Source organism: Cyclopterus lumpus, chromosome 7, assembly GCF_009769545.1.
Source record: "Cyclopterus lumpus isolate fCycLum1 chromosome 7, fCycLum1.pri, whole genome shotgun sequence".
NCBI classification, from domain to species: domain Eukaryota; kingdom Metazoa; phylum Chordata; class Actinopteri; order Perciformes; family Cyclopteridae; genus Cyclopterus; species Cyclopterus lumpus.
Window position 1 is genome coordinate 7405047 of NC_046972.1, and position 26780 is coordinate 7431826.

The window sequence follows — 26780 nt, forward strand, 5'->3', positions numbered from 1 at the left end:
ACGCTACCCCACACACTCTCACACCAGGTGACCCTGTGCTTCATCGTCAACCCAAGCGCAACAAGCTCACCACACCGTATAGCAGTAAGCCGTACACAGTGACACAAGTCAAAGGCTCCATGATCACTGCAGCCAGAAATGGACACTTCATTGTCAGGAATGCTTCATTCTTCAAGAAGATCTCTCCAGAACTGTTGGACATCCCACCAGATCCTGATGATGATGATTGTGATTACAGTGATGCCTCTACAGTCACAACAACACCAAGATACCCCTCAAGGCACAACAGACGTCCTCCCACCTACCTACAGGACTATACGCTAGGACACTAATGGGAACTGTTGTGAATTCAAAGGGAATGATGTGGCCTGAAGTTTTAGAAGATAGGGGATTTCGCTTTTAGAAAATGTTTGTAATATACTTTCAATATGCATCTCAGTATATTGAGTTATGCGTCCCGACATAGTGTGGAATGTAAATGTTCAGAGATACTGGTGCTACAGATTTGTCGTACTCTTAGAAGAGCATAATGTTCAGTGTGGTAAATAGGGCAGTTGACATGTTGTTAGATATGTAAGAGCAAGCCCAGAATGTATAGTCATTAATCAAATGTGTTTTAAAAAAAAAAAAAAGGGCAATGTGATGTTCACGGTGAGATAAATAGATATGCATGACGTAGGCGAGTAAGCAATAGCATATAATGGATACATGTGTGGAAGCGAGCGGAGAATAAAGGCCTGGGAACCTACACCAAGTTGTCGTTCATCTGGTGTATAACCACCCAACGGAAACACTACACGTCCCACAACAGATCCAATACAAAATCCTTCTCCTCGGTCACAAATTCTCCATAATCAGGCCTCCATCACCAACCTGCTCCACCACCACACTCCATCCTGTAGGCGCCGCTCCTCTGATGCCAATTTCCTGTCCAATCCACTCAGGACCAAGCAGCGGAGGTGGGGTGAGAGAGCTTGAGAATCATTTCAATGGGAAAGAGACTGATTGATGCTAATGATTAAAGTGGTGGACATGTTTATTAATTATGAAAAAACAACGATATGATACAGTAATGACAACTACTATAAGTTGTGTTATTGTAAATTAGAACGATTAAGTTATAGTAATAATGATTAAAGGATTATTAGGATGTGTAGCATTATAACAGCATTAGTACATATTACTCTCAAAAGTGACAGTTATAACAATGCTATGTGTGTGTGTTTAAATCGTGTTCATTTCCCTTGTTATAATTTCCCGCGTGTGATTTGGTGCAGAGGTGGAGCCTCTGCACCAAATCACACGCCGAACGAGCGCCGCTGTGCTGACATCTGACTGAGGCCTACCACTGACCTGCCACACGTTTGCCACTGACCTGCCACACGCTTGCCATTAACTTGCCACACGCTTGCCATTGACTTGCCACACGCTTGCCATTGACTTGCCACACGCTTGCCATTGACTTGCCACACGTTTGCCACTGACCTGCCACACGCTTGCCATTGACTTGCCACACGTTTGCCACTGACCTGCCACACGCGTGCCATTAACTTGCCACACGCTTGCCATTGACTTGCCACACGCTTGCCATTGACTTGCCACACGTTTGCCATTGACTTGCCACACGCTTGCCACTGACCTGCCACACGCTTGCCATTGACTTGCCACACGCTTGCCATTGACTTGCCACACGTTTGCCACTGACCTGCCACACGCTTGCCATTAACTTGCCACACGCTTGCCATTGACTTGCCACACGCTTGCCACTGACCTGCCACACGCTTGCCATTGACTTGCCACACTCTTGCCACTGACCTGCCACACTTGCCATTGACTTGCCACACGCTTGCCACTGACTTGCCACGCTTGCCACTGACCTGCCGAACGCTTGCCACATACTTGCCATTGATTTGCCACACGCTTGCCACATACTTGCCATTGATTTGCCACACGCTTACCGCAGAATTGCCGCTGTCCTGACACCTGACTGACGCCTGCCACAGACTTGCCACACGCTTGCCAGTAATCATCAGTGATCGCACGCGCTGTCTCTCTAAAAACATTTGCCATGGCAGAATCTTTATTCTTATTTATCATATTTATTAACACTTTTTTACTGTAAGATTTATTATTTTGACATGTATAGAACATTGTATATATAATGCTCTCTTACTCAAGACCTCTCAGCTCGGTGCAGGTCATCCAGGTTACTCTTTCTGCTGTGCACATTTACCTACATGCAATGACGACAGGCTCAGTTATTATTATTTATTGTGTTAAGCGTTTTTGTAAAAGTGTGCCGTTTTAGTTCAAATCTGATCCGGTGGTCTGGTTTCATTAACTGGGTCGTGTGAGGTGACGAAATGGGAGCAGAAAACGTTATTCCATGAATAGTCCACAAGAGGGTGCTAGAGTCTATATCATTCCACCTCTTCACAGTGAGACGGTATTTATATGCAATTGCTTGTGCTGTCGAGGAACAGTAGCAATATTCTTTATGTATATATTTAAGAAGCGCCTTCAAACACGTGTGTCAATGTTTGCCAGTTACGTCCACCACATGAGCTGTATGACAATCAAAAATAGCCAATGATAACACCAAAAGAAATTACTTGTTTTTGATGCCATTGCTTTAGAATCTTTTTTGATAGACTTTCCATATTGTTCCTCTATTAGTTTCAACAAGGAAATCAGCACAACAAGATGCTGCACCGTTTCTAATATCATACCGAGATGAAAGCTGAACACATACCGTGAAGAAAAAGAAAGTTTGGAGCATGACCTGATAACAAAATGAGGTGAACGAATACTTTTTATATTCAGAGAGGGTGTTATAGTTGTTACTGGTGTGAATCCATTTCTGCGTTTCGTCGTGTATTCGCACTGGAACCGGTTTGGATCTATTTCCCCTTAAATAGTTTTTCTTTGGTATCTTTAAACACGAGAAGAACAATGAAAGCATATATTCCGCAGGCCGATTATTCTTATTTCTTAAAGGCCAAATTCTAGTGGCCATATTTAGTTTTTCCCGGTCCCCCTTTCATATTTAAAATTGAACTTCTGTTATAGACCTAGTTTTTCATATTGCGCAGGACCTGAAAACAAGTTGTTTTGATTGCACTAATACATATTTAATATGCTGTTTCGCAGTCCTGTGATTATTGTATTGTATGTATTTGCATGTTATTGTCTATAGGCTATACCTTCTATAGGCTACTACTCTCAAGTTAATTAAATGAATAGATTATATCTAATTAAGTGTATCGCCTAATTGTTTCCATGTATTACTAAGTAACGCATGGTGTATTGTTTTGATCATTACAATGTCTCATCATGTATTGTAGCCTAATATTATTCGAAAGCAGTGGCCAGATCGATAGCAAAGTTATAGTTTGATGGTCGCGGTTCTGACGCGGTGGACACCTGTTGTGTATGAGAAACGGGAAACCTGCTGGTCCCAGATCAGTGCCGGTCATTTGGGGGAGGAGATACTTTGGGAGAGGAGAAGGGAAGGGGGGGGGGTCTGACTTGCAGCAGGTCTCCAGTCATTCCGAGACAGAAGGCAGAGAAGAAGCCCGAGGACGCGTCGTGTTTCCCGCATCCCTTCCCCGCACTGAGAGGCGATGCGTGACTCCACTGAGCGCCGTCATGGGCAAAAGCAGCGCGCTCGCGTGCCCGAGGACACGACCTCTGGTGTCCAAATGAGCAGGGCCGGCGGTGATGGACTCCACTCGGACGAAACGTTTTGACACACTATGAAGGCAGAAGGTCCATCATCTGAGGGTCTCTGGGCGCCGCGCTGAGAGCCATGGATCACTTTCCCCGGAGGAAGCGGGTCGGTCTGCTGAAGCCCCTGCTGAGCCTGTCTCTTGTCTTCGCCTCGTTTCTCATGATCCACAAGCTGAAACTGGCAGAGAAGGACGGGGTGGGAGCTAAGCATGCGAGGGACACCAGCTGGTGCGGCTCCAAGTGTTTACCCCTCAAGAAGGGAGTCGTGAAAAACAGTTTGGGGAGTTCCGAACCTCCGCAGCGGGTCTCCAACGGGACTCCGGCTTCCTGGGACGCGCAGGTGCTCAACTGCAGCGAGGACGCGTCGGTGAGGACCAAGGACTGGTTCCGGCGCTTGGACCCGAGGTTCCACCAGTTCGTCCTGCACAGACACTGCCGGTACTTCCCCATGCTCATTAACCACCCGGAGAAATGCGCGGACGGAGGGGTGCACCTCCTCATGGTGGTCAAGTCCGTTATCGAGCAGCACGACCGGCGGGAGGCGGTGCGTAAAACCTGGGGCAGAGAGCACGCGGTGGATGGGAAGAGAATCAAAACGTTGTTTCTGTTGGGGAGCCCGACCACCGGCAAAGACACCAAGAACCTCCAGAAACTGATCGAGTACGAGGACATGGTCTACGGGGACATCCTCCAGTGGGACTTCATGGACACCTTCTTCAACCTGACCCTGAAGGAGGTCAACTTCCTCAAGTGGTTCGACATCTACTGCTCCGGCGTGCAGTTCATATTCAAGGGAGACGACGACGTGTTTGTGAACACGCACAACCTGCTGCAGCTCATCGGCTTCAAGGTGGAGGAGCGCAAGGACGCCGACTTGTTCGTGGGGGACACCATCTCCAAGGCGATCCCGATCCGAAACCGGCAAAGCAAGTACTACATCCCCAAAGAGCTGTACGATAAGCCGTATCCCCCATACGCCGGAGGCGGGGGGTTTCTGATGTCCTCCCAGCTGGCCCGGAGGCTCTTCGTGGTCTCGGAGGACCTGGAGTTGTACCCCATCGACGATGTGTTTTTGGGCATGTGCTTGCAGAAGCTTCGCCTGGCCCCGGAGATACACCCGGGCTTCAGGACCTTCGGCATCACCAGGCGCAAGGTGAGCCCCATGAACAGCGAGCCGTGCTTCTACAGGAACCTCATCGTGGTGCACAAACTGAGCGCGCAGGAGCTGCTCGGCATGTGGAGCGTGGTGCACAGCGACGCACTGGTCTGCGCCCAGAGGACGTCCATGTGACTGTCCACGCAGAGAGCCACAAGTGGGTCGCGTACACTGAACCTTAAGACCTGAAGTCGCTCACCAACGCTGATGCACAATGCACAGCAGACTTGTGATCATACATGATGGTCTTTACGCATCTGTACTAAATCTACCGAGTCCTGTATCTAAGGGAAGCCACAACAATTATATATATATATATATATTTACGTATGTATGTATAACTGTATGTGTATATATATATATATATATATATATATAATTTTTTTTCTTTTACTTCTCTGTGTCAAATTCATAAGGCTGCACACTCCTCTGAACAGGTTGGGTTTTCACCTCCACTACTTAAAATATGTGTTACATGATGTGAAACCACTACCACGCAACTCCAGTGTGCGCACGCATCCCATTTCTGATTCTCGGTGCCATTTCAGGTTTGTACTTTTCATCTCAGTCTTCGTTCCAGATGTTGATGTTGATGAGGTTGTAAAAGGTTTTGGTGTTTGTGCGGGCATGAATAGGACTGGACTCTTACATCCAGGTGTTCCTCTGAAGCAGTGACTGTCTGGACTCACATCACACATCATGGAATGAACAATTGCATTCATAGTTGAGTGATAATATTATTTTATTTTTTCATGTAGGGTGCTGAAATTGTACAAAATTAAATGATTTGATTGTTTTAAGTTAATATATTGCAAGTGTCAATTCATGCGTGTGATTTTGCAGGGGCAGGCCAAAAGAAACAACCAAAGATGCTAAAGGGCTGTAATACTGCAGATGTATGTACGATCATGTAAATAAAAGTGGAGCTCTCTGTCAACTTTGTGAATGCAGAATTAATGTTGCGGCATCATGTTGGATTCATATAGACGAGTGAGCTGTATCGAAGTATCAGAAACCACGTCTGCAACGTCCGGCTTTATGTAGCTTTATTTAAACAAATACAGATACTTTTTGCGCAAGACAAAAATAGCCAGTTGATGCCATAATTATTCAGAAAATACTGATAAGTATGCACTTCAAAAATAGTGGAAAACATCCACTGTCCACTCAGCATATTAAAGCCCATGTGATGGGTTGGATAGTTGAAACCAAATATACACTCTTATACTACATTGCAGTTGTACCCGACTAATAGTTGCAAAATAATGTTTTAAAAAAAACTTATTTTTGGCTGTGGATGAATCACAGATACATCACAATCAACATCGTCATACCACTGTGCAGTACAATAGAAGTTGTACAAACATAGCATTAAATATAAATATAGCAAATTGTCAGAATTGTCAAAATCAGTTTAAAGAGACTTCAAATTCAGCAGAAAACAGGTGCTACAGAAAGTGTACTGTATACAATGTTCATTGTGTTACGTTAGAACATCTACTTGGTCTCCCTCCCTGGACTAGAGGGGGTATATAACACTGCTATCTAGTCAAGATTGCCAGTAGGCAATAAGCAGGAACATAAATAAAGATCATCCATTTGGCAAAGTGCTACTTCACTCCTTCGATAAAAGTTATTTTCACGAGCAGAAAAGAAAAGAGAAATGTAAACGGATGTGTGACGCCGAGAGTAAAAGTGCACTCAATAATGTCACAAAGCTTTAGGATGCTGGAGAGTCGCCATGGGAGGAACGTTTCCTTCTTGTAACCAAAACCCTCGTTCGTCCTCTCGCTGCTGCTTCTACAAAGAGGAGCGTTTCGGAGTCTCAGCTGCTCTCCCTGTCCGGTGAGATGGAGTGACCGATTACATATTTAATGCTATTACTGGTTGTATCCTGGCTTTTACTGAAGAGTCTGGGATCTAAATCTTATATTAAATCACAACGCTGAAGTAAATGTTTTAAATGTTACAATAACATGTACAGATGCATCAGATAGCTTGTGGAAATTGGTTGCTGCTAATAGATCCCCCTAAATCCTACACACTGCGCCTCTAATGGAAGTATTATACCAAATGAATGGTCGACTGCTTAAAGCTGTACCATTCCCTACCCTGGTGGCTCCAAATGGCAATGAGCAATTTGAGATAGAAGAGCCTCAAAAACAGAAACTTCCTGTAAGGGGATATCAGCAAACGGCTCACGGTGTGCATGTGTTTACGGGCTTCAGTACAGACAAGAGGAAAGAGATCTAACATCCAGCTGTGGCTTCTCTGTGCAGATGTTCCGTCACTGACCACAACCGGACACGAAAACGGAAGAGTTAAAATGGCAAAAGTACCGCGTCACGCTGTAATGTTTGTGCTCATAAGACGAGGAGGGGTATTCACTAAAAATTCACTCTTAAAAATGACGAGAAACCGATCAGATGTCTTGTCTAAAAGTGCTGACACGGGGGAACATGGGACCGGGGAATGCGGGTGTAGGTCGTCACGACGGATGCACGTTTGTGATCGGTGCGTTGCGGTTGTGCGTCTCCTTCTTGGCGCCGCGACCCAGTTTCAGTTCTTCCCCGGAGTTTGTCCTCTGGCCCGGGGCGCCAGCGCCGGGATGCGGCTGCCTCTGCCCATGGCTCTGGCTCTGGCCCCGACCGACCAGGCCTGCTTCAGCTTGGCTCCACCGACAGCCCTGCCTGGACACACACACAACCTCCACAGGTCATCCTGACAGTAAACATTTGTGAACTTTAACTTTAACCCCCCCCCCACACACACACACACACACACACACACACACACACACACTCCTGTACTATTTACCACCAAACAAAGCAGCATGCATCACCTGTGGTGTGAATATAAACAGGCCATCAGCAGGTCATGGCGGCGTCTCTTTGATCACACACTGAGTCTACGCGGCTCACTTTCAATGTACCGTAAGCTACTAATTGGGTTCACGAAGGGAATAAGAAAAGTGTCAAAATGACTGAACAGCCCACAGATCGTTATGTACAGAGGAATTAACAATCACTAACAGCATACAAAATTAATAAGTTGGTTTTTTTCCAGTTCGTGCACATCATTTCCTGTGGAGGTGCACGGGCACGCAATTTCACCAGTGAACCCAATCATGGAATGCAAATAAACTGAATAGTTGTTGCTGAAAAAATGGTACCCATAAATAGCATCAAATGTGGGGGTGTGGTATAATGAAAACTGAAATAACCTTATATATATTTAATTTTTTTTTCTTATTATTTTTGTATTTTTTCAGCGCTGGTCTCTCACTCTGGCATCAAGATGGTCATTAAAGTAATTTGAGATGTCCTTCAACAAAATAACGGACATTTTGGCAAATACAAACCTTCTTACTGTAGAAAGAAATGTTAGAGTCATGAAGAACATACTTTATACTCCCTTGATTGTGAAATAACCCTCAAAATGGATACACTACACCCACTACACTAGGCTCCAGATTTAATCTCAACACCTTATTTTTATTTTTTTTAATATATACATGTGCCTTATTCTGTGCTCTGGGGCAGGAAACCATAGTGGGAAAGGTTACAACATGAATGTTTTACCAACAAGCATGGGCACTTTGTATGGCCTTCACACTGAGCGCTAGGGAGGCGGAGGGTACATGAATGCTTTACCTTGTGCCGGCTGGGTTCTCTGGGACACCGCAGTCCTGCGTGAGTTTTGTTTACAGCCCTCCCTGCCCATGAGGTGAGCCTTCCAGGCCTGGAACGGAGACAAAGTAGCTCAGTGAGTACGTTCCTCTCCCAGATATACGTTCTCGATCGGGACTGCCACGGGTGACTGTAGGCCCAGTCAGGCTGCCCCCCCCCCCCCTCCCACTAACACTGCAGTCTTTCATTGAGTCGACGCTCACAGCTCTGTGCAGCGGGAATGTGACTTTCTGCGAGTTATGTTTTTCATTTTTAAGAGGTGTGTGAAAGTTGGGCGATTTTGAATGAGAACACAAATGAGGTACAGCTGAGCGTCACTGTACATTTGGGCTTAATCCCAATATCTCTTATCCTACTTGGACAGCAAGTTGAGAGAATACAAATGGTTTGAATGGTAAAACTCCTGGAAACTGTAAATATGTTGTATCATTTATGTTTTATGTGTTGTTTTTTCTTCTTTTCCTCAGTACAAGCCAACATGTTGACAAAGACACTCACAGAGCACAGAAACAAAGGCGGACAGGCACGTTCCACAGCAAACATCCGTCACAGCAGCAACGACACAGGTGTAATGACTATCACTCACGGAGCCGCAGACACAGAGCGATCACAATGTTCCCAGAGTCGGAAGTGCGTCATTTGAGAACCTTCTGCCTCTCCGTGGTCACCACAGAAGTAGCATCATTTGAGTGAGCTGTCTATCCTCCAATCAGTGATTGGTCGTGATTATAAATCACACTGATGGGAACAATCTCGGGCTGCACGGTGGTGTATTGGCTAGCATTGTCGCCTCACAGCAAGAGGGGTTCGGATCCCGGTCTGGGTAGTGCTCCTGTGTGGAGTTTGCATGTTCTCCCCGTGTCAGCGTGGGTTCCCTCCGGGTTCTCTGGCTTCCTCTCACAGTCCAAAGACAAGCAGCTCAAGTTAATTGGACTCTAAATTGCCCGAGTGTGAATGGTCTATATATGTGCCCTGCGATGGATTGCCTTCGCCCAGTGTCAGCTGGGATCGGCTCCAGCGCCCCGCGACCTCCAAAGAGACCCCCCCCCTCCAACATTCACATTCAAGTCTGAGGGTTTTTAACCACGAGTTTGGATTCTTTGCAAACTGGGACAGGCCGGGTGACGGTCGGACTGATTCCTGGAGCTCTCGTGGGTCCTTGAAAGACGAGTTGCACGATTCATTAGACGCCACGCTGACAGAAACGTAACGGAAGACAAATGAAAGGCTACACTGTTGTTTCATCTTTTAGTGGGGCGCAGAATCTTGTACGGCGTGTATCCATTTTAAACTTCTTTCGCCAAAAGCCTGCGGACGGACACAAAGGACGAAGTGATGGGCGAGAAGCTCCAGGAGCGCTGAAATATGAGCGCTGCTTCCATGTGAGAGATAAGAGCAAACTATTCCCCCTGTGGTTATATTAGGTCATATTCACCATCGAGGTTACTGAAGGTACTCATTGTATGCTGCTATCGTTAACCGCTTTGATTACGTTTCCCCTATTGATACATTTATATTGAAATCAGATTTCCAGTAAATCTTTGACTGCATTCCTTTCCTGTTATTGATCAAACTTTGCAGCGGGGAGCCGCCACGGGAGGAAAACTGTCAGCACTGCGGGAATCAAAGGAAACCTGAACTTGTCCAATTTTACAACAGCACAATAGTCATCTTTTGTCCAGTGTTTATAATTAGTATCAAAATAACGACTTTATCTTAAACCCTCCAGACCACAAAGAAAAGATTGAGCCTATTAAAAATACAACAATTAAACCAGGACATTTCTGTTTTTACTTCCTCCTCAAACTAATAGGAATGTGAAGAATGTGATTGTATCTATTTCATCCTGAGACAAATGAAACGGGCCATTATGAACAAAGGCCCCGCCCGCTTTGGAGCCTTTAAAAGGCCAACAATAGCAGTGTTTTACCTCGACACCTGTTTGCTCCTCAAGCCTCATATTAGACGCCTTTGGAGTTCCTGTGTTGATATAAAAGATGGAAGATAGAAAAGTGAAGTTCGGGCCCAAGTTCTGTGAAAATCTAACCAAGAGCTATTAGAACCTGGGAGACAGCCCAGTACAAGAGGCCGAGGTTGTTGTTGTTTTTATTTTGTAAGGAATCAATAATGTTGTATAAAATTCTCTACTCACTTTTGGTAGAGTTCACTGGAGGGACACACTTCACACCTTGTTTTTGCTTACGCCAGATGTTATACTATATAAATTCATAATTAACTAATTAATAAACAATTTTTTTTTGTTTTGGTGTGAAACGACAAATTGGGGGAGTCTAGTTTTCCCTGTTATTGATTATGATGATGTATTCTTATATTATACATGCTGTGTAGCGCGTATTAAGGGGCTCTGAGACTCATTACAAACTGTGGATCTTTTATTCACCACTGTATTTTATACTTAAAAGTGAATTGGCCTGCTTTAAGGACACGCCGCCTCAGTCACTGGTATATTCTTTATTTACAAAACAATTCTTGGTCAAATTCGAAGCAAAGGGAGAAACAAAGCAAAGCGAAACGAAGCGAAACGACGCAAAAGCGAAACGAAGCAAAAGCGAAACAAAGCAAAGGGAGAAACGAAGCAAAGGGAAAACCACCTGAGAGAGATCTTTGATCTCAATGGGACGAATCTGGTTCAATAAAATAAAAAAAGAAGGAAAAAAAGGGAAAGAGAAAAGCAGAATCTCACCTTCTCTCCAGGCATGAAGTTGTTGTGACACAAAGGACAGTGGTTGGAGCCTTTACCCGAGATGGGGGCTGAAATAGAAACACAACACCTTTAAGCTACCTAATATACAGAAAAACGTCCCACATGCCAGAGAAAATGAAAATAACATCACTGAAGGAGGAGAACAGTTTTACTCACAATACACCGTCAAGGAATAGGAACATGAATGCAATCTATGGTAATTCAAAATTCTAATTTCTGCTACCTTGAAGTCTTGAAGGTTATAGTAATACAAAAGGCTCACTGGCATCAATTATCTATGGAGACATATGGCTGGTAATGGAGACGTGGTGCAAGTCTTCAGTTTGAATGGCACAGTTACAGTAAACTTCAAACTGGAACAAAACAACAACCAGAAAAGCAGAAAAGCTGACCTCAGCTTTCAGATAGTAAATACTGGCAACAGGGTTGTTTGAGACCAATGGAAATGTACTGACTTCGGATTTCTTAAACAATTGAGAATATTGTTCATGTTTTAAAAGAGCTTCAACTGTGGCCACAGATGTGTTGCAGGCCGACTGTCGGGGGTAAAAACCAGGAAGAAAAAAAACAGCTTTACTGAGCTTTGTGAATCAATGTTTCTGTGTCATTTTGGAACGAAAATGTTATGGTTGATCTAGTTGAGGAAATTAATGAATTCTGTGTGTGTACAATTGCGTATGTGTCTCCGCAAAAACAAAAGGAGCTTCAACTTGAAGTCGGAGACTCTATGTCTCAGATATGCAGCATCTGTTGTGTTGGTAGACTGCAATCGGAACCAAAGGGAAGGTGCTGCCAGATTTGACAGGCTCTTGCGGTCGGGGCAGTACGAGCGTGAAACCTAACGAGTAGTTACTTCACTAGGCTTCTTCGCTCAAGTGTGGGATTTCTGGCACTCGATTTAAGGACAAAACAGCATGGATCCTAACGGTTTAACACGCAGACAACGTTATCAAATAGATTTCAGGCCAAACAGTGGAATCTTTTTTGAAATGGCCTAGCCAATGACCCGGCCTCAGTCGAACCGAGCATGTGGTCCCCCCCCCCTCCCAAAAACAAGCAAGATGTGCAGCTGGCTGCAGCACAGGCTTCACAGAGCATCACCAGGGAAGACACCAAGTTTCCGATCATTTTCGAGCCTCATATTTCAATATGATGCCCTTTATTTCCGATGATGTTTACCCCGCTATCTAAATGTCGTCCCTTAAAGTTGGGGCTATGCGTAAGGACGTGCACACCGTCAAAGTCGTCGCTTTAACCGTATCGTACTTGCTGTGTACAGCGCCAAGACAACGGAAGTCACAGTAACGTTGTGAATGCTGTCTCTGTTCATGTCACAGCATTGAGTCTCAAATGCAGGCTTGTGTAAATGTTACCAAACTCGAGGTTGGCAGGTTCTGAAAGCAACTATTAGGGAAAACAGATTAAATCGGCAGAAAGAGGAAGAGCATTTCTAAAGCAGCGGATCTCCTCCTCTGAGTTACTCATTTGGCAGGTTCGAATGTGGTGACGGCTCACTGACACAAACCATGACCTGTGGATTGATGAAAGCCAACTTAAAATATTGCTGTTAATAAACAACACAGTTGCAACTAATTATGTAAGCGACTCCCTCCCTTTGCGCCACAAGGTGCAACAGGATAGCATTATTTGTGGAATTTAGTAATTTGGTGTTTCTTGGTTGTATTTAATAGTTTTGGTTATGTAATTGGTCATTGACAAATACAGTTTTTCCAATCCAATTTCTTTTCACATAGAAAACGACCCATTCTATGTGTCCCGATAGTCTTTTACAATGTCTAATGTCCATAATTCTGGCTTGAGACCTTTTTTTGCATGTCACACTCTTATTGCCTTTTGATTTGACCCATCTGTGTCTAAACTGTCACCATACAATAGACAAATAAACATTTTAAATAAAAATACACCCTAATTAAACGAACTGCATGACTTCCATGACATAATGGCATGAAAGAGTGAGACCGAGAACTCACGGATGCAGGCGGGGCCTTGAACGTGGCGGGTCAGCTCTTCGATGGCCACGGCCTCGGAGCAGCGTGGGCACTGGCTGAACTTGGACCTGCTTTCACATTCGCCGAGCAGGTGCTCCGTGAGGCTGGCTATCTCGACTACCTGTGAACACAACGCAGAGCTGTTTGCAAAGTCCCCGAGCTTTCTTTACCGGGTCTGCAGGTGGACTACAGGCATGAAGAACCGTCTACCTGTCTACACTGGTCGCAGCGTCTCAGCATCGGACAGTGTTTCCAGTAGTGGAGGTCCAGTCCGTCCTCGGTGAACGACTCGTCCTTTTTACCGCAGAATATACACAGGCTGAAATAGTGGGAGAAAGAACAAGAAAACATTGAAACATGTGCTCTCAGGACTAGGCTAATATGCTGTATACATTCTTTCTATTATTCCAGTAAAATATTTGTTAAAAGGTCTCCGTTGAGTCTCTTACTTGTCCAGATAGTTGACAGATTGTTGGACGTCACGAATGTCCGTTACCTTGTTCGGCGCCACTTTTGCGACAGCTGGAAATGAAGACAGCCGTGTTACTGGTCATGACTGCACTATCAACATCACCAACACCAAACTCGATGAAATATCAGAAATATTTCAGTCCAATTAAATGTAAAACCTGAGCAGCAAAACCTTCTTATATTTTATCGCTATGTTTGCAGTTCCTTAGTTACCGTTGTGTTGTACCTGCACTCTATTTCTGTACGTTAGTGGTAGAATTGACTGGCAGCGTCGGTGTAATGCTTTATTGTTACATTGTCTTCAAATGGAGCTTTTGTTTCTGTTATTGACGCGCTGAGACAAGCACCGTACTTGGGGATTCAAGTGGTTAAACTCTCCAGAGCACTGTTGCTGGGCAACTAACAACAAAAGTAGACGTGTAAGGCTCCTTATCCCCTTTGGAAATGGTCATTGATTCTTTCTTTTAGTTTTTTTTGCATCTCAATGTCATGCTGAAACAAAAGTGGGGACTAAAGTGTCTAACTACCATCTCATTTATGTCCCACGTCATGATGCCTTCAAAGTAGTGCACTCGCAGAGAACAGGTCCCATTGGAAGGCACGAGAGCTGCTCACATGACTCAAAAGACTACATCAGCACCACGTTGCCATTTTGTGCCATAAAGCAATATCCCTTTGTGCTTTAAAGCAATCCAGATCAGAGCTGTTGGAGTACAGTACATTTAAGTGTCCTTACTTGTTTTGCCAGTTTTTTGGGACTCAGGTTTGGGGGCTTCTTTCTTGGGCGTTTGTCCTTTGGGGCTTTCGTTCCCTCTCTCCTTCACAAGCGGACATGGAGAAAGATGAATAGTGTCAGAGAGCAGAGTTCCAAAGAGGGCTCCTGTACGAGAAGGAAAGCTCCACCGTGACGACAGACACAAGCTTGTGGAACAATACCGGACCTCCTCTTCAGTAGACTCTTTAGGAGATATAAATGTTCGCGTGTTGCGATCAGTTCATGTGAATAACTGAGTTTCTGACCACCCAGAGAGACAAAATCTACCAGGTCAAAACATTTTTAATTAGTAGCCATTACAAGAAGTGATGTAATGGAAGTTTAATGACAACTCCACCTACTGTGATCTCTTTCAAGGCGGCCAGCTGCTCCTGAAGGGAGTGGATCTCCTCCTTCTCTTTCTGCCCATCCTGCTGACCACCTCCCTTATTCAAGATCTGGGAGAAAAGTGACTCACGGTCAGTTCTTCAGTGGCATTTTCCCCCGTTGCTCTCTTTCTCCTGTTCATATCATTTCAGGATCACAGATCTTTGTTTCCCCTTTTTTCTCACCACGCCAGCGTACATGTCATTATTGTCATCTTTTAAACTAAACGGCTTAAAGCTGTCCAGACTCTTGGAGCCATGACGTAATGGGAAGGCTAGGACACTAATAATGCCAGAGAAAATTGAACGTGGTCACTGTGTGAGTCACAAGCTTTGACGTAACACAAGCTGCCTTGTTTGTGGTTCACAGCGATCCTCGATCACATTCTGTGAGGATGGAAAAGTCTGGTTTGTTGCTAGTGCATACTCTTAATCCAGTTGGTGATGACATGAAGGATTTTGGAAGAGGTGCAAACATTGTGTCTACATCATACCACCAATACATCCATGCACAGGTCATTTGTTTAACCAGGTGAGTAGCAGCGGAGACACTTAGGTGACTGTGCAACATGAAACTTTGTTACCGTCAGTTTAAGACCTGACGTCATGCAGTCCCCTCTAAAGAGCTCAAGGCAGTGCTCCCATCTGCCGCGTCTGACAGTTTCACTGTCCACGTACCAGCTGCTGCTCGCCGACTACAATCTGTTTGAACACGTGAACGCGTCGTCGGCCCGGCAGTTAAGATGCGAAAACATGTGAACACTGTCACTATAGACACCCATATAAAATATCTGAAATGTTACTTTTTCACAATAGAAATAGGAGATTTCAGTTATTTAGTTTTTATGTTGTATTATATTCCCTCTTTAAGTGAAGAAGCTGTGACGTGTTAATGAGAGATTCATATGCAGTGAAGAAAAGAAAAAAGAAAAAAAAACACTTCTTGCCTGAGTGTCCACCAGCTTTCCATCCATCTTGGCAAAGCCATCAAAGAGGGTTTTGAAGAGGAAGTTCTTTCGTGCAGCAGCATCGTTGGGTGGCAGGAAGTGGAGGACAGCCGCTCGGTGCTGCTGGTACATGGATAGGATGACGCGCACTGCCAGCTCTCGAACCACCGGTGCATTGTGCTCCAAAGCTGCTGTGCAGAACTGACAGAGGAAAACAGGGCTTGCTATTAACGTGTGAACATTGAAAAAAAGCCTTTCTTTACAACTAGAAACAGAACTGCGGGTTAGCTTGTGAAACTGGTGATCACAGACTTGAGCTCATCAGTTCATGCACTGAAGCTGATGCGTTGCAGTCGGCTTTCTGCAGTGACCTGATGTCCAGAACGTCAGGCATGGTGGGGGCCAGGGCTCTGTCATCATGAGAACCAGGACGTGACCAGGTTTACAATCTACTTTTCAGCTATGCACACGTGAATGACAGAGAGTTTCAGACTGTTTCAGACTGTTTCGCTGCGAAGACGCGTAACGAAATGAGAAATCATCGCACGCAGCGGTGCATCCAAGTTGGTTGCCTGCACTCAATTTATGACTATTTGTGAAATTCGGCTATAAAGGAGATAATCTGAAATCTGATGACTGACCTCGCAGTAATCCGATAACCGAAGTTCACGGAAACCCTGTATTACCTGATTTCTCTGAGTTTTCTTCCTTTATTAAACTTCGAGCGACTTGTTGGGACTCTATAACTTCACTGAAACGGATTATTGTGTGTCTATTACTAACTGTGTTTTCAGATGTTGGTCTACTGCAGTTCCTTAGTCTTGTGTAAGGCCGTGTTAAATGTGTTTGAAGGTGCCTTTCAATGGAACTTGCCTTTTCTCAACAGGGCAGGCCACAGGGAATATTCAGCGCTTGCTATTTACTAATAAAAGTATTACGAAGCAATATTTGCAGTCTATATTCAAAAACAGCAACATCGTAGAGGAAGTCCTTTCAGGGAAGTGCACGTTATGACGTAAAAAGAGCCCATTAGCCCACGTAACCTGTGTGCAGAGAGTCTCAACACAATGGCACTCCCGCCAGAGGAGACCGTTAAAACTCAACTGTGTACAACGGCCGGGACGCCCCTCGTTCAGCCAGCTCTGGGACAGTTTGCCTTTATTGTCTCTGCCGCCCACTTCTCATTTTAATTACAAGAAATTCAATCACTCCGCTTTTTTCCCCTCTGGCTGCCGCTTTGGAGCAGATCACCGAGGTAACAGCAGGGGGGAAAGGAAAAAATGCTCTGTATAGCTGTCAAAAGGGGCTTGTGAGGAGATTTAAAGAGGCAGATAACAGCAGATGATGTACCTTGAATTTCAGGATTCAGTCATCCTTGAGTTTAATTAATCCTTTTATTTTAGCACTGCGTACCAGTTTAATATTAACTACATTCTTGCTGACAGGTTTACTGTCCCTCTCACTCCCAATGCCTTTCTCTTTATTCATCCATGGCCTTTCCACTGGTGGTGGTGTGGCTTGTAGGTCTACCAAATAGTTGTGCACTAGAAAGCGTCATTCATGACATTGACATACAAAATTACTATTATTAGTAACTTAAGCTGTCCATAGTGGGTTTTTTCTGAGTGGTCCAACTTTTTTGTGTGGACGCTCCGAGTGCTTCTAGTTGAAAAGCCCTGCAAGTGTTTGTTTTTTTTCTGGCAGAGGAAAGTCTTACAGAAACAGTGCATAAGATTGCACATTCCAGTTTCTTTTTCATGTTTTTATCGATGGAAATATTCTACTTCAATCCGTAATTTTCTCTGTGGCCTAAAAACTGTTTACTCTTCCTCTTGTCAGCGCACACAAAAGGAAAGCAAGCAGCTTTTAATTCATAGCTTCATTGGGAAATTAACAAAACCTCAATAAAAGCTTTGAATGTAATAAATGACATTCAGTACAGCCATAGTGGCTCGATGACACCGATGACCTCACATGCTCTTGTGTGTATGTGTGTGTGTGTGTGTGTGTGTTTTGGGTGTGACGAGATTAACACACAAATAGACTATTGTGTATTATCTTTATTTAAATAATTTGTATTTGTTAATATTCATTTCGTTATTTTTATTGCCATTTCCAAGTGGTAAATGCTTTGTGGGCAGGTGCTCGTCCACGTCCAGGTGATTGGGGACCACCGTATTAAATGAATAGACTATTGTGTACATCACCTGTTCCTGCAGCGCAACTTGTTGGTGGCTTTTTCCACGAAATCAAAAGCCCCAGGATGGAATTCGCAGGTTTGTACATACTGTACCTACAAACAGCATTTATTTGTGTTCATATTTTGAAGGCAAGATTTGCTTGTAAGCCCTCCTCCTCAACCACCAGCTGCACTAAACCTGGTGTCTCCTACATTTTTGTCATCAAACTGTTTAATGTGAAAATTGGGAGAACAGGCAGACTGTGGAATAAAGCAACGCCCGCCTGTCACGTCTCAATCCAGACTGGAAATGTTTCCCAGGCAAACACGAGAGGTAGCCAATACAAAGACGACAGGCGCTGAGCAAGCATGCACGAACATGCAAACACAGGCCACCCAATGCCATCTGTGTGGCTTCGGCTCCGGAGGCTTGGAGAAACTCAGTGGACAAACCTAACAATTTGCTCTCGCTGATAAAAAAAAAGATGTGCAGAGTCAAGAGGAGGGCCGAGTGATTGGGGGGGATGGGTGGAGGACCGGTCGTAAGCTAGGGAGGGGAGGACGGGGCCGGCTTGTTGTCCTGCCTGGTCAACAGTTGGACCGTTTGCACGTAGATATGAGGTCACCGCTGGAAACCAGAGGAGTGCAGGGGACGTACAGTGGATGCCAATGGTGACAACATTGTCTCAGCTGACTGGAGCTCACTGACACCCTGTCTGGGTGAACTGAATGGCCACAGAAAGCCAGGGAGGGACTGATCCCCTTTCAGTTAGTCACACTGTAATATCGAAGCCAAATGTAACGGAAAGTCCGCCTGACGGATGCCTACTTTTACGTGGAATAATACAGGCATTATACTCGATGTATCTAGAGACAGTACTTGTGCTATCGTGTTATAGAGGATATGTCGTGATTGCTATTTTACGGATTGGGAAGAGACAAAATTGACACTTTGCCAAACCAAAAAAGGTGTATTTTCTTTTTAAAAATCCCCAAAAATTGTTCCAGTGTTCCAAAAGTTTAAAGAGTATGAAAGTTGAAGGCTGCTGTGGTTGAAGTATTTCCCCTGAATAATACTTTATTAGAAAATCACTGTCTACATTTGGTTACTAAAGCAAACAAAAGGTTGATTTCTCAAGACAACAAGATCCTCAACTTGTGATCTTGAGCTAACAGAAAACAAAAATGTGCAAACCACGGCCTCGCCCGTATCAGAGACTAGAATAATTCACATTAAAACAAACGCGGATGCTAAATATAGCTGCGTTAAGCACGATTTAGGTCTTTTACCGTCATGACATTGTCCAGGGTGAAGCCAGAGGTTTCTGTACCCAGTTCAGCGAGTAGCTTCTGGAGCAGCTCGGTCCGACTCTGAGCCAGACGAGAGGGGAAGTTGGATTTGAAGGGCTTCACCAGCTCACCGGGGATTATATGCAGAGCGCGTACATCCTTCAAAACAGCCATTTCCTAAAAGTGGGACATTAGAAAGAGACAATGACTTTGGACAATGACCCCCTTTTAAACCAATAGCCTAATATGTGTGCTGTGTACAGTAAGCTACCAATGAAACATATCTGAGTGACGCCACACGTGGTGATTTGTCATTCAACACGAGAGCATCTGTTCGAGAGATATGTCGTGACAGAGAATACAAGTGTACAATTAAAGTAAAGCGGAGAGTGGCTCTGGGAAAGACTTCTTTCAGTTGTTGATGTTAACCTCATCATGTGCGTCGGACATTTGGGGGACACGCACAAACAAAAAAACATCTCATTTGTCCTCATCGTACAAAAGGGGCTTTCAGTCATTGCTCTGAAGGAGCTGTGAACAGATCCAGAATGGGAGGCCGATGACTTCAGAGGGCTGGGGCTCATGGTAACGCTCTGCACAGTTGCAGCTTGAGTTGAACTCATTGAAAAGAGAAGCTGCTGTAGCTCATAAAGACCTCCATCCTTTTATTAGTCATCAGACACACCAGCTTACACTGCAACCGATTCCAGCTGGCGAATGCACACTACGCAACGTGCACACAGAGTTAGACATTAACTTAACTTACGAGCTGTGAGTCAGTGCCCCACCCCACCCCCCGTTTCAGTTAAACGCTACAAAGAGCCAGTAGGCAGTCAGATGAACTACAACATGGGGCTTGTTTGAGGGCTCAGGACAGAGCATGGCAACACATCACACACCTCCTAACTGCCCCTGTATATCAAGCTACAGTGCAGCACAGTGCAGCACAGTGCAGCCAGCGGATCCAACCCTGAGGTCAATGGCGTGTTTGGAAAGCTACCTTAAGACGTGACACGTTCCTTTAAAAGAAATACTAAATAACACACTATGATAGGCACACTCTATTTGATCAGGATTAGTAAGCTCGTGTATTTGCATGTACCTGTCCTTCAGCATCAAAAAAGAAAACACCTAAACAGCAAAGCCCCCGGTTCAGCTACTTGCTGCATCGGCGGGTTGCGTAAACACACACAACCTCATTCATCATACATACAGAGATATATATATAAACTCTGGTCAAAAAACCCCACACGTATTGAAGGTATTAAGACAATGGCATGCATTATTCTATGGACAGCATACCAACATTACAGGCTCATATAGTGTAATTACAAAGTTCCAATTCAATGAGGACTGTAACCGTGTGAAACAAGATGGAGCGTTTCCATTCCACTTTTAAACAACCAGAGGCATCCTCGGCCATGACTTTACCTTTTGCTTTTCGAACAATGTCTATAAAAGTTTTTTTGTTTTTCAAAAATAAGCTTATTCTGTTTTGACAGTACTGGTTCCATAATCAAAAAGAAAATTAAAATCTGTCCTGCTCCTGCACACGCTCTCTCAAATGAGCTCGATGGTCCTGCGGAGACACACAGCCTCTCTTTGACTGTTTATAATTTACGAGCTCTCTGAACCTTTTCTTTTTATGTGTAGTGCATATTTCTTGGAGGAATCGTCTGGTTTCTGACTAAAGTGTTGCCTCAATCCAAAAAACACAGACAGACAGAGCATGTGCAGGTAATGTTTGCTAAAGTTTTGCCTTGGAGCAAAGTCAGATCAGATTTCACACATGTTGGATCTGTTCCCGACTCTGGAGCGTGTCAATAAGGCACCTTTTTGTTTTGAATACTGCCCATCAAACTGATTTCATCTGAATGGAGCAAAACAATGCTCTATTTAGCTAAACTATTATCTGTGTTTACGTGCACATACAAACCTACTTAAGTACACAAATTAAAATAATCGGTTTGACTTGCAGGTGCACAGAAGTCATTGCCAGTGCAGTGTTATGATTATTAATCATACCAATGACAATATTACTTTACTTACATAAACAATTCAGCCTGAGGATTAGCCTTTTTAATCAAACATCAGATCAACAACAGATGACAAACTCTGCCCAACGCTGAATGTCAGGATGAAATTCAAATGAGAAAATACAACTAAGATTTCCTAAGAAAGATTTCTGTAATAAACTATTTCTTAAGTGTTGAATAATATACGTTGAGGACATGCCAACCTGTTTACAGAAACACATACGCTGGATCTTATAGTGTTAAGTTCAATGAGGACTGTATTAAAACAACACGTGGCCAACATGGCCGTGCAGGAAGGCTTATGTTCAATAAACCGAGTAGTAATATTATAATAACAATACAGGAGTACCAATTACACACGGTCAACCTTTAACAAAGTTTGCCTTTGGTGGAAACTTTGATTGAGTGTACTTAAGTACTTAAGTACTTCTTAGCTGAAAGCTCTGACGTCTGAAAAAATACAGTTTAAGTTCCCTTTCCTTTCTCAGAGCTTGTTCCTCAACTGGCTTCAGTCATATGGATCAGTGCAGTAGGACAATACAGATTCATTGTTCATCTGTCTCTTCCCGAAATGTAGTTGTAGTATTATCATGGAGATGTAATCTTACAAAGAAGGACACATGCAGTATATTTTCACTCTTCCGACTTGCCTTTAATATTATAAATACTTTACTGTCTATATTCATACGTTTATGGTCCTTATTAGGTTACATTTCATGACTACGATGGCGCATGTTGAAAAAGAATCTCAAGAAATCACTACAGCTTCAAATTTGAAGCATAATAACCTTAAACGAAAAAAAGATTAGCAGCAACGACATCAGCGGCCTAATCAGATCATTTGACATTGTTTTATGATGGAAAACAAGAAGCAGGTTGCTGATTTTCCAACATTATCAGCCAAACATGGGCGTGTCCACGGGGACAGATGACCCAATCACTTCTCGGTGTTTACCAAGAACCCTCTCCTTATAATATAACAACACATGCGAAGATGGTGGAGGGAGTGAATGCAGATCTCAAAGCTGCTATGGAGGCATTGGGGCAGGCTGACAGAAGGCAAAGGGTTAATGGTAATCATTAATGGTCAGTCCAGTGTGCTCCAATACCTGAATGAAGGCAGTGGCCGGGCCCCGGAGGCGGCTTGCTGAGTCTCCAGCCCTGGCCAGCAGGTTGGGCCACGTCTGATCTACGCAGTGGGTCAACTCGGCCCGGCCCAGTCCCAGACCTGGGATCAGCTGGCTCAGCAGTAGCCGCAGCAACTTCAAGGCGGCGTAGAAAACCTGAGGAGAGAGCCAGTGGACGTTTAGCTCCATCCAAAGTTAGTGCACTTTCCAAGAAAAGCTAGCACCAGGGTGATGTCAATTAGCAAAGAGGCTAGACTTGGCAATGTTTACTTTGAGTTGGTTAGAGTGCGCAGATGGCGAGTGACAATCAGTGACGCAAAGATTACAACTAGCCTCTTTTTAACAGGCCAATTTAATGGGGCAAAAAGGCAACAGGGGATAGCCCCAAATGCAGATAGATCGGCAAGATAAAACACCCTGGGCTGCATTCAGAACCCAGGATGAAAGGACATGACATGCAGATTATTAGACCACAGACTTGACAGAGAAAGGTGTTTTTAATAAGTGGAGCACATTTGTGGAGCAGCAAATCAACGGGTTGACTTCCTAATGGAGCATTCTGTGTTGCAACATGGCCAGGGGAAAAAAATCACGAGAATTATTGCGGCAATACTTGGTTCATTACCGTACCGCGGTAGATTACTTCCAGAGAGGGGTTACAAGGCCATCCTTGTCATAACTGTTTGTTTAAGGAAGCCAGCTCGGGCAGAGAGAGAACTAGGGTTGCATATTGGACAGGGTCACTGTTGTTAATAGTGTGCATATGATTTGAATACCTGAACGTTAGCTCCGTTCGTAAAATGAATCCAGAGAACGTGATTTATTGACGACTTTGACGGTGATAAAGTAAAAAGATCCATAACGCCTTAACAGGGAAGCTTTGCTGGCAAAGGTTTCTGTTCAATTAACAGCATCCACAACTGTCTTTTGAGGATGTGACTCACAGATGACACTTTATCCAAAAGGGCCTTCTTGACCAGGAAGACTGCTGCTCTTGTCATGCTTCTTAGCTCCTCCTTGGGGGTGGCGGGTGACAGATCCAAAAGCTTCTTGTGCACAGCCAGGAGCGCATCCTCTCTGTAGGACCAGGTTTTGGAATACACCCCAGCCACCTGGAAAAGAAGTTAAATTAAATTATTAATACCCGCTACATGTGTATTACAGCACATGTGGATAGAGATTTGCCTATATGCTGTGAACTGTATAGAGATCATATATTACAAACTCATATATCTGCCAAAATACACATTTCTTCCACTTAAAGCTGTGCCAATCAGTACTTCTTAGATTATCAATGGATCAAGGATGTGGAATGAGAAGAATTTGCATCAGGGGTTGATGGAAACCCAAAAAAGAGCTAAAAGGAGAGTTCATCTTAGATTCTTTGGTACAGATAAATATATAATTAGAATTCTTCTGATAGACAAACATTTTCTAAGAACCTTCAAACATATCTTTGGTATTGTTGTACTGCAACATCTTGTCACTTATCTGTCGACAAGTACGTAAGTATAAATAAAAACACTTATCTAGCTCAGCAAGCCAAGTGGTACCTTACCAGGCTTTCTCCATAGACCTCTAGTGGAAGGCCAGCCTCTCTCTGGGCCTTCTCCGTCAGGGGCTCTGGCTCTCCGCTCATCTCGGGGCTGTGTGGAGTCCTTTGAGCATCAGCTTGGGGGGAGTGCTGCTCTTCAGGGCTCAGAGGGGCCTCCGCGGGCCGCTCTGTCCTCTGAAAGGCTGGTAGCGGTTTCTCATCATAAGGCACACAGGTCACCTACCGGCACAAAAACAACAATGGTATCGAAGGATATTTACATTATACACCTTTCACAGTTGTTTTTTTTTTAAAACTCACTCTCACTTGCGTTTGAACACTGAACAGGTCAATCATTCAACATCATGATGACAATGAACATTTAAACCCAACCTATACAAACCCAGTCAGCACTGTCTTCTGTGCCCCGAGGCCAACTGGCACCCTGCTGCCTCGTACAAGGCTCAAAGCCCTACCTTGATTCCAGGTTGGCAGCCGCCAGACTCAGCCAACTGTTGCACGCTTTTAATCAAATAGTGAAACCCAAACCTGAAGTAGGACCAGTCTCGGTAGGTGGTGAGTAAAGCATAAAAGCCCCCGCTGGTCATAATCTCCCTGTGTGCTCCGTGTTCCAAGGCTACAGCGGCTTATGACAGGGGACATGTTTCCAAGGCGCTGCAGGAGGCTCGGTTATTTTTACAACAATAAAGGAATTCAAGCGGAACAAGCTACTGGTACAGCCGTCCAGACTACAATCCATATCGCCTTCAACTAACATTAAAATTGTTTTGGTTGTGTGTCTGAGTGAAGATGTGAAGTGTCCCTTACGTCTATCTTGGGTACAGCAGCAGGGGTGCACGGTGTGTCGGGTTGGCTGCTCGGTTTGGCCACAACAGTTTCTGCGTCTGATTGTTGGTTTTGATGCCCGTTCTGTTTTTTCCCCGCCTTGAATGCGTCTGTGGACACGAGGGGCTGAGTGGGGACTGAACGGCGACCCGGAGAAGGCAGGAGGGCGGAAGGATCCTGGGTTGAGGAGGAATCTGCGGCGCGTGTGATCTGGTGACGTGGCGGAGGGACAGAACAGAATTCACTTGAGGCAGATTAACTCATGAACACCAACACAATAAACAACAATAAACACATTTAAAAAATGTTATCTTTTCTATCCCACAAACAGTGTGAACAGGTGAAGCTCTGCCATCTGAGGTTTGGAGACTGACCATTGCCATGTCCAGCAGGTTGTGGACCTCCAGCTGCTGGTAGACGCTCCTCCTGTACTCTTCCATCAGCTCCTTCTTCTTCTTGGCCAGGTCATAGTCTTCCTTTTCGATCGCACATCGCTTCTCCACATCATATCGAGCCAAACGCTCCCCCACCTGGAGAGGTAAAAACAGCCTTGCTATGACGTATGTTTATACAGGTAAACATGGCAGCAGGGTCATTGCATGGTATTCATGGTCTCATCGGGGCTCGGATTTATGTCTCTACTCCGTCAGTCTATTGGATGTTTGTTCTTTATGTAGCACAGCAGACGGTTGACAGGATTGTTTTCCATTCCCTGTACTTTTCTTGGAGGTGAAAGTAGAGCTCCTGCTGATATATTTACTACATTTAAAAACACAAATCATTGTTTTCACCCTTGGAAAGACACCATTTATGCACATTGCTTTGATGCTGATCTTAAATCCAATTCCATCTGCTCTGACATTGTTCTTGGTGTGTTTTAAAAACATTTTTAATGAGTTTCTCCAGTTTATTACAACTGTGATCTAATTGTCATGCTTGTTGGTATCGATGCCATGGTACTCACCAACTCAAATCGCTGAGATCTGGGATCGTCGTGACATTACTAAGAAGTTCAACAAAGAACGAAATGTACGCAATCAGGCGTTGCAAGTTAGTCAACATTCTTTGGAAGAGAAAACTACTGGTCAAATCATTGTCCAAACTGTGAGTTGTCAACACCCACTTCCTGGTTCAACTCCCACCTAATGCACTTGTTCAGTTTTCCTATGCGCACCTGCGATTATTTACAACAATTGCAGGTGCGCCCACTTTAAATACTCTTGCTTAATCGTCAGCTTGTTCACAACCTGTCTGATCGTATAAAGGCTCATGTTTTTTTATGCCTTGGACCAGATTTTTTTCTGATGACACTGTGTTCCCATAACAATTTAAGCAATTACTTTGACGAGCACACTGTTATGATAACCAATAGAAATATTGGCCCAAACTACACAAATAAGACACAGATTGCAATTATCCATTATAATTATTTAAACCCAACCAAAGCTGGTTTATAATAATAATAATAATAATAATAATAATAATAATACAGCCCCAGTGGCACATGGTGAATCACTAATATTTATGGGCTGTAAATTTCACCACAACTTCCAGGAAGTCAGGAAATGTGTGTGATCTGGTTACAGAAAGGCTTGTGGTTGGGACTAGGAGAGACACTACCAGAGGACCATCACTGCAGCTGTTGAGCTTATTAAGAATTCATGGTCAGCATGGTAACGCTGTATACAAAGGAGGTCGGTAACAGGAATCTGAACAATGTTTAACAACTACTGTTACAAACAGTAGTGAAATAACACGATGTCAAAGGAAAACGGGCCTCACAAAGTTGAGATTTGCAAGAGAGAAATTACTTTCAGTAGCACCGGCTAGAGGATAATTAATGCACCTGATTTTATTTACATACCACGATAGATTTGGTCATAGTTTGCAGAGAACGGTCAA

The 26780-nt window shown here is 44.2% G+C and overlaps 2 protein-coding genes across 4 annotated transcripts in view; one reads left to right on the forward strand and one right to left on the reverse strand.

The window, feature by feature from the left end:
- The first annotated feature begins 3725 nt into the window (after positions 1 to 3725).
- On the forward strand, positions 3726 to 5132 carry b3gnt7l (UDP-GlcNAc:betaGal beta-1,3-N-acetylglucosaminyltransferase 7, like). Its single transcript, XM_034537610.1, has one exon. It carries the CDS (start codon positions 3809 to 3811, stop codon positions 5018 to 5020), a length of 1212 nt encoding a protein of 403 aa, XP_034393501.1. The 5' UTR covers positions 3726 to 3808; the 3' UTR covers positions 5021 to 5132.
- A 782-nt stretch (positions 5133 to 5914) lies between these two features.
- cep104 (centrosomal protein 104) overlaps positions 5915 to 26780 on the reverse strand; it is a 28749-nt gene continuing 7883 nt past the window's right edge. The window contains exons 8-22 of one of the 3 annotated variants that reach the window (XM_034537017.1): positions 25253 to 25408; positions 24861 to 25088; positions 24057 to 24272; positions 23443 to 23610; positions 22481 to 22654; positions 19336 to 19512; positions 15867 to 16067; positions 14896 to 14991; positions 14516 to 14597; positions 13758 to 13830; positions 13519 to 13627; positions 13291 to 13429; positions 11279 to 11346; positions 8539 to 8626; positions 5915 to 7575 (exon numbers count right to left, since the gene is read on the reverse strand). In XM_034537017.1, coding sequence (XP_034392908.1) covers positions 7445 to 7575; positions 8539 to 8626; positions 11279 to 11346; positions 13291 to 13429; positions 13519 to 13627; positions 13758 to 13830; positions 14516 to 14597; positions 14896 to 14991; positions 15867 to 16067; positions 19336 to 19512; positions 22481 to 22654; positions 23443 to 23610; positions 24057 to 24272; positions 24861 to 25088; positions 25253 to 25408 — 2106 coding nt within the window. In that variant the 3' untranslated portion in view covers positions 5915 to 7444. Of the gene's footprint in view, positions 7593 to 8538; positions 8627 to 11278; positions 11347 to 13290; positions 13430 to 13518; positions 13628 to 13757; positions 13831 to 14515; positions 14598 to 14895; positions 14992 to 15866; positions 16068 to 19335; positions 19513 to 22480; positions 22655 to 23442; positions 23611 to 24056; positions 24273 to 24860; positions 25089 to 25252; positions 25409 to 26780 lie in introns of all 3 variants that reach the window. The other 2 variants (XM_034537018.1, XM_034537019.1) reach the window with 2 other exon arrangements.

What these genes read in the sequence shown, in the direction of transcription:
- b3gnt7l (XM_034537610.1), top strand. Translation starts at nt 3,809, where the DNA reads ATGGATCACTTTCCCCGGAGGAAGCGGGTCGGTCTGCTGAAGCCCCTG.